Source organism: Pseudoliparis swirei, chromosome 1 (assembly GCF_029220125.1).
Source record: "Pseudoliparis swirei isolate HS2019 ecotype Mariana Trench chromosome 1, NWPU_hadal_v1, whole genome shotgun sequence".
Classification (NCBI taxonomy): domain Eukaryota; kingdom Metazoa; phylum Chordata; class Actinopteri; order Perciformes; family Liparidae; genus Pseudoliparis; species Pseudoliparis swirei.
Window position 1 is genome coordinate 617,553 of NC_079388.1, and position 7,785 is coordinate 625,337.

Here is a 7,785-nt window from a genome sequence, read left to right on the forward strand (position 1 = left end):
TGTGTGTGTGTGTGTGTGTGTGTGTGTGTGTGGGTGTATATGTGTGTGTGTGTGTGTGTGCTACTATACTAAAATGATGTAGACTTTTAGCAGCGGTGCTCGTAGAAGGAATGGAGGAGAAACAGCTATGAGGTCGTAAAGCTCTGGGTAGCGCTACACTCAAACATATTCACAGAAGAAGAGATTCTATTTCATCCTCAAGCTTCACAACGTTAGTTTTCAGACTGTCTCTCGGCTCTCTTCTCAGGCAGTCCAGCCTTTTTCTGACTTTTCTTCTGTGTGCCGCTGTGGACGGGCGTGACTTTGTGTCCGGAGTCGTTGTGCTGTCTGGAGTAGCGCTTACACTTGCAGGAGGTCACCACAGTGATCTTGTAGGTCCTAGCGCTGCCGTCCTGGCACTGGAGCCGGATCCGCTGAGTCCTGGTCCGGTCAATGACGCAACGCCACTCCTGGGCGTCGCGGCGGCTCCAGTACCTCCCGGTGTAACTCCCACCCCCGATCCAGTTGGGCAGCAGGTGGGCAGGCAGACACTCCCCAGCACACACCAGCTCCTTGATGGGGTTGACACTGGTGCACTGGCCATCAGAGATGTACTTGGTGGACCTCAGCTCCCTGCAGCCCACCTGGCTCTGGTCTGGGCCTGAGAAATGAGATCTTAGTGAGATATACTCCGGCTCCTCTTTGCGTTCACACTGTTACTGTTCAGATCTACGTCCTGAAAACAGAGGTGGCTAGACTGTCAGTCGGACTCTGGTCTAAATTGTCATCGTCATAGAGAACAGGGGCACTCCACTGAGTTCAATTTACAAGGAGAACTACTCAGCTGGTGTCTCAGCTTTGTGTCCAATGATGTATGATATTCATTATGGGATATAGGATCAGGCGTTAGTGGGGAGGTGCCTCGTAGGAAGCACTGAGGTTCAGGCTATTTCAGCCTGGGCTGCATCACTTTTGACTTTCCTTTTTAAAAGGTTAAATTAATCAATATATTTTGTTATTATTAGAGTGTACATTTTGTGAGCATGCACTTTGATTATGAACAATGCAGCTACTACAGGGCTGTTTAACTATTCTATCACAATGTGTATTGGCAATACATCCAGCCCTGAAGTCAGTGTAGTTTACAAAAATAATTTATCTAGATTACAATGCAACATACATTTATGCAAACCATTATTTAAAATGTATTTTCTTTCTTTTGTTGTTGCTATATGCTCTCGTATTTTCCTCTTTTCTCTATGTCTTCATCACAGACTCCCACTATGCAGCCTGGGTAGTCAGGTCCAATTATCCCAATCCCCATATTCTGTTGGCCACATTGCACTTACTTACACAATGCTGAATGCTTATTAATCATATTTCTGCAACATGTCTACGTAAGCAAACCAATATAAAAGAATCAAACGTCCCTTTGAAATTGTGCTGATCATCTCGTACACATTACAAGAGAATGATCATCCATTGCAGTGGTTTCTCAAATGGGGCAGTGAAGGCACTCCAGAGGGTATGTGAAGGCACTCCACGTGAGATTTTTCTAAATATATTTAAAATAATGATTAATGATGAGTATTCATTCAAAAAATCCTTTAAAAAGTAGTTATTTAATAAATATTCTATGAAATATAAATGTAAGTCCATAAACTTAATTGTATATATTCTATTCTAAATCAAACACTGATGGCCCAAAAATGTGTTGCGCTGGTTAACACATGTAAACATATTTCCCAGGGGCCACATCACTGAATAAAAGTTGAGAACAACTCAATAGATGTCTCGTGTCACACCTATCGAGCGGTGATGAGCAGGAGCGACCCCGCGGCGTGGACTCACCGTTACGCGCAGGGTCCGCCGGCCGCCGCCTCCCTCCGTTCCTCGACTGGTTGGTGTCCTCAGACACCGGCTCGTCTCGAGCGTCGTGGAGCGTCTGCACGTGGCCGGACTCGGTGCCGTCGTTCTGCACCGCGGAGCGGCTCCTGCACAGCAGCAGCAAGAGCGCGAGAAGCTGAAGTCCGCTGGCAGGACGCGACATGACTGCACCTGACTGGTCTGAGAGCCGCTCACCTGCGCCGCAGCTTTATATGTCCCGCGGTGTGTGAACAAGGCACACCCACACACGCAGCTGCTGCTCTGGGATCAGCTACCTCATGACCAGGAGCTTTCCATAGGACGTCTCCAAAAGACTCGTGTAAATGCTCTGGATTCAAATGTTCTCACAGAGCCATGAAGGATCTTGAATGGTTCTTTAAAAGGCGTTGTGGTTCTACGAAGAACCATCACCTACTGGAGAACCATTCTTTCGTTTGAGGCCCCATATAAGTTTCTTTAAGGAAATGGTTCTTTAAGTGACTAATATTTTGCATGCATTAATGATTTATATATTGTGTTTGCAATGCATTGCTCCATGTGAAACACACACACACACACACACACACACACTGTCCACATACCACATGGCACAGGTCAGGTCACACAGTTTCTTCTTCTTTTTCTAGTTAAATGAGGATACATGCAGCAGCTTTGAAAGTCACATTTATTGTCGTGGGTGTAAGGCTTATTATCATACCAACATATCAACTATATATTTAGGCCTACATCCTTAAACAAATGTTCGCCCGAGACAGCCTTGCTGAGTGGTCTAATTGTCTGACCAAAACAAAAAGTGATTTTGCACAGCTGTATTCAACAGGTACTCACATGAGTAACACCTCTTGCTCTCTGTGACAAACGTCGGATTGTATATCGAGTGCAAGAATAAAGAATTTAATGTGACAATCTATGATTACAATAAAGTACATGTCCAGTCTACATTGAATGATTCCCACTGCAAGAGGCAACACAACTAATGAGAATTAATTTTATTTGTATGTTTGTTTGTTTGTTTGATTTTCGTTTGGTTTTGGTATAAGAGATTTACTTTCATTAAGTCCACAATCCAGATTAGTGGGAAGAAGAATAATAATAAGAAGAAGCAATACTGCTCCCAGGCACCAGGGGCGCTGAGCTGTACACCGCCCTCTTTAGCTTCCTCTCGGTACACGTCATGCAAACAGCAGCTTCAAGCTTCTGAGCATGCGCACAGACAGCTCCTCCTTCAATAACCGTGAGTGGAAGAGAAGCACGATAATGGTCAGTTCCTCTTCTTTCTTTTTATTGTACTAACTGCAATTTAAGAATCACATCCATTAACATTCGTAGCTCAAGTTGTGTAATGTAAACGTAGAGAAAGTGCGCTGTTGTGTAGTGTAACGCTAACTCACAAAAGCTGACGTTAACGTCAAATACCGTGAGGTCTCCTGTCCACGTAAGCGTACAGAAAAGGGCTCGTTATGTTCAGTTCTTTGACTTTAATGAGCTTCAATCTTTCTCTTTTCACAAGCTATTCACGAATGCTCTCAGATTTTCGAACAGACGTGGCGCTTTTATTTTTGTAAAAACAGCTTTGATGAAATAGTCGGTTTTTAGCTAACTGTTAGCCTCCACGCGTTTAAAGCAAAGATATTTATCGTGTTTTATTTCATAAACTGCTGGCTAGGTTACTCGTTTCAAAGTTAGCCCTTGACTCTACAGACCAACACGTTTGTGGACAACCGAGCATCACAGACGTGAGAACTGTGGCTGCAGTGGCCGAGGTGTCCTCTCACTTTGGAGCTCTCGATATATCGTCCGATTTTAATTGTTTCTTCTCAGACGATGAAGATGCTGCCCGTGTGTTTGGTCCTTGCTCTGATCGGCCTGGGCTCAGGAGAAGAAGGGGCTCGTCTGCTGGCCTCCAAGTCCCTGCTGAACCGCTATGCTGTGGAGGGCCGTGATCTCACCCTGCAGTACAACGTCTACAATGTGGGCTCCAGGTCAGCACTGAACTCTGAGATAGATAATTCAACATTGTTACCTGGAAACAAAAAATCATTATGGTGTTATTTATGGAATGGTTTTAGTACCAATTTACCTTTTACTAGATGGTCCATTTCCTAATGTATTAGCCAGCTTCAGATACACTTGTAGCTGACTTTTAATGGTTTATCAAATAGGCCAAAATAGATGCATACATATCCACTGACAACCCAAGACATCTACTCGAGCAGTAGAGTTGCTCTCCTTTACCACTCAGGATTATTTGTAACAAACTGTGGGGCGCCAGTCTTAATGCTAAACTAGGCTAACCATGTTCTGACCCCAGGACTTGAATGAGCTTATTCCCACCATATTGATGGCCGTCCCAAAACAAGCCGGTCCCATCTCCGGTGATGGGAGACGATGACACCCGAAGTGTGTTCTTCATGTCCAGTCTACTCTGTGACTGGGTTCTGGTCGCTGCAGAAAACCTCCCTCACAAAGACAGGATGTTAGAAATGGAAGCAGGCCGTCAGGGCTTTTTTGGCGATCTCAAGATATTCTGCCTTGACGTAAATCCATAACAGAGTCGTTGTCTGAAAACACCGCCAGTCACTAGATTGTGAGTTTCAATTTTGTGGTATTGTATCGCGGGATCTCTGGACATGTGTCAAGAGGCTTATGTATCCGGTCATTTTTCAATAATAATCAATCAAATCTTTCTGTGCGGCCTTTAAATGCCACTGTCATGAAATATCATGGTTGGACGTTATCCACGATTATTAGCTACGTCGTTAAAAGATATTCTTCACCTGTAGGTTACCGACGTTAAAGATTAGTTGTATCAAAACCTTCCACTTCCAGAGCAAAAACAATGATGGCACTATCGGCCATCCATCAGCACCGTACACACTCAGGGACTCACCTGACGCCTCCGTGGTGATGAGCTCCTGATCCAGAGGCAGTTTAGCCCAAAACATGAAGCTCTTGTTCAGCAGCTCTACACACTTAGAAACTCTCTGAGAGGCTGGGCTGCAAGATTGTGACTGATCTTTTACAACAAACCAATATTGGCCATAAATGGAAAGATTATGCTTGTCAATACATTGCAATAATGATGAGTTGGGAGGCCTTTGATTGAGGGTAAACTTTGGATCCTCGGATACATTTTCTGATTGTATGGTTCTATCCAACCACTGAACTGAGCATCCACTTTGTGTCTCTCCAGTGCTGCTCTGGAGGTGGAGCTGTCGGATGACTCTTTTCCCCCTGAAGACTTTGGAATCGTTTCAGGGATGTTGAACGTCAAATGGGACAGGATTGCACCGTATCCTTGAACCTAAATGTCCTGTGGTGTTGGTGCTGTACGGTAATGTCCGTTTAACAAACTTGTAACTCACACCGATGCAGTCTAGTGAAGGGGAGGAGATTCCAGTCGAGCTGGGCCATGAACTCCTAAAGAATCCTGCTTTAGGACTGTTTGAAAATGGATTTTCACATGAACCTCTTACCTGAGCTGCCACAGTTCATGCTAAACATGTATGTTCTCTTCCGATAAAGGTTGAGTATCAACATGGCATCATGTGCTCTTGGTAATGAGGAGTTTGTTCACAGTTTTCACACAAAAACACAGTCTGCTGTCGAGTTTCTTTAGTCTATTATCCAAAAGCTCCAATTTATTCCAGTATCTCAAGCAGAGGCACATTTCCCAGCAGTCTGGACACTGCTGCCTTAAAACACTTGCTCACGAGCAACTAGCCCCAATCACTTTCTCTTCATTACATATATAATTTAAAGCTCGTTATTCGGCCACGTTGGTTCAGCAGGTCACTGGTATTCTGCCCTGACACGCTCAAATTATTATTAAAATTAGGATTTATGCTATTGATATATTATAGACCATCATGTCTGTAGGGTTCAGATGTGGAGGATGTGCTTCTAATCGTCCTGATCATACTCTATTACGTTCCACCAATCAGATTTTGGCACGAGGACCCGGACACATCTGGACGGTTGTTTACTTCTCATTAGCACATTCTTGCTTTATGTCCAGGTCAAGTTGACTGGCCACATCTCTATTGTTCTGGGAAATGCTCTAATGACTTATCTTGTACAATTCTCATATGGTCACATCTTCAACATGAGCTGTTGTATGGCGTCAGTTTCTGATTGGGTAGTTGACCCTGAGTGTTAAAGAACGTTGAGTGGTCGTAAAAATAGAACATTGCGATACGATTTCATTTTACAATCGACCACCTTTTTTAAGTTATCCGTTTTAACTGGTAACCTCTCAGAGCGAGCAACGTCTCCCACACCGTGGTGCTGCGCCCCCTGAAGGCCGGCTACTTCAACTTCACCTCTGCCTCCGTGAGCTACCTGGCCCAGGAAGGAGGACAAGTTGTGGTAAAAGCAGTTGCTCCTCTTTGTGGCTCAGAGCAGTGAAGTGTGTGGTGTCGTGAAAGCAGCTCACCTCTGTGTGCGTCCTACAGGTGGGCTACACCAGCGCCCCCGGCCAGGGAGGCATCCTGGCTCAGCGAGAGTTTGACCGCCGCTTCTCCCCACACTATGTAAGTGTTGCAGCACTTTATTATCTTACGTGTGTTTAGATACACATTCAGTTGCCAGTTTATTAGGCACAGCTAGGTAACACTAATGCAGTCTGCATTGAGTCTAATTGTATTGTGTTTTCCTGAGAGTTGAACCACTAGTGGATATGAATAGGTTGGACATAATAAAAAATTCAGTATGATGCAACATTATTTAACAAGCGCCACTAATGATGGCCTCAAAATTTACTTGACAGTTGAATCAACACTTCTCCAAATCTGAACATTAGAGTGGGGTTTTCCTCCCCTGCTGTTTCAGAAGGAACCCTGCAGTGTAACGACGGAAATGATTTTTCCACTGTCCTGCGTCTCCCTTTTCTAGCTGGATTGGGCTGCGTTCGGCGTAATGACGTTGCCCTCCATTGGCATCCCGCTGCTCCTCTGGTACTCCAGCAAGAGGAAGTACGACTCACCAAAGGCCAAGAAGAACTGAACAGGCACAGATTAAGGTGTTGGGTGGGGGTCTCTGAATAGTTTAATAACCCATATTGGGGTTGAAAGTCAAAAGAAAGTGCGGTGACCAAGGAACGCGATTGTGATTGAGAGAATTTTGGATCAGGAGATAGAACAACAGCTAAAGTAAGGGGAACCGTTTCAGTGTGCATGAACGTGCACAGCTGCTGACCATTTCTACACATTTGACAGTTGTTGGACTTGAAGATAAAATAAAGTGTTTTTTTTTTAATCTCTGTTTGATTTGGTTTCACTTTTGTCTCATTTCCATTGAACCCTACGCAGTGACTTTTATAGTCATTTGAAACAATTCACTGTCCAGCGAAGTGGAGAGAAAGCTGCTGTAAACAAAAGAATCAATTATTTATTTTTACTTTTGTTAATCATCTTTACACCCATCAGAAATATTCTCGTTAATAATCCTTAAAACCGTAATATTTTGCCTGACAATGCTAATTATCAAAATTCCATTAGGTTCCTTAAATCGGACCATTTTGAAAATGTCTTGAAGGAAAACCAGATTGGAGTGGGAAGAATTCCAGAAGTTCCACGCTCCATGAAGCTAGCATGACGCCAACATTAGCTAATCTGATTTAGCTTGTGAGTTATTTTACATCACACTAGATTATTCTGGTGACTAACCTCATCATTAAACTACGTACTTTAAATGAAACTTCAACACTCAGCTTCCAAATCTGCTCCTAAGACTACTTGTTACGATGTGAGATCCTGGGATGGGAATGTCCCGTGTGTACAGATTTTAAAGCCCTCTGAGGCAAATTTGTGATATCGGGCAATACAAAAATAAACTGAATTGTTGCCACGGTGTCAACCAAAGATGGGTCAACGTATCCACGCACTGTCATCAGCTGTCACATGACATGTTTTCTACGCA

The 7,785-nt window shown here is 43.9% G+C and overlaps 2 protein-coding genes across 2 annotated transcripts; one reads left to right on the plus strand and one right to left on the minus strand.

The window, feature by feature from the left end:
- Positions 1 to 212: 212 nt before the first annotated feature.
- sostdc1b (sclerostin domain containing 1b) lies at positions 213 to 2,029 on the minus strand. The gene is made up of 2 exons (XM_056420336.1): positions 1,831 to 2,029; positions 213 to 640 (listed from the first exon to the last, which is right to left on the minus strand). Exons 1-2 carry the CDS (start codon positions 2,027 to 2,029, stop codon positions 213 to 215), a joined length of 627 nt encoding a protein of 208 aa, XP_056276311.1.
- A 1,025-nt stretch (positions 2,030 to 3,054) lies between these two features.
- ssr2 (signal sequence receptor, beta) lies at positions 3,055 to 7,126 on the plus strand. The gene is made up of 6 exons (XM_056419629.1): positions 3,055 to 3,126; positions 3,688 to 3,848; positions 5,060 to 5,158; positions 6,126 to 6,234; positions 6,321 to 6,398; positions 6,760 to 7,126. Exons 1-6 carry the CDS (start codon positions 3,070 to 3,072, stop codon positions 6,868 to 6,870), a joined length of 615 nt encoding a protein of 204 aa, XP_056275604.1. The 5' UTR covers positions 3,055 to 3,069; the 3' UTR covers positions 6,871 to 7,126.
- The last annotated feature ends 659 nt before the right edge of the window (positions 7,127 to 7,785 follow it).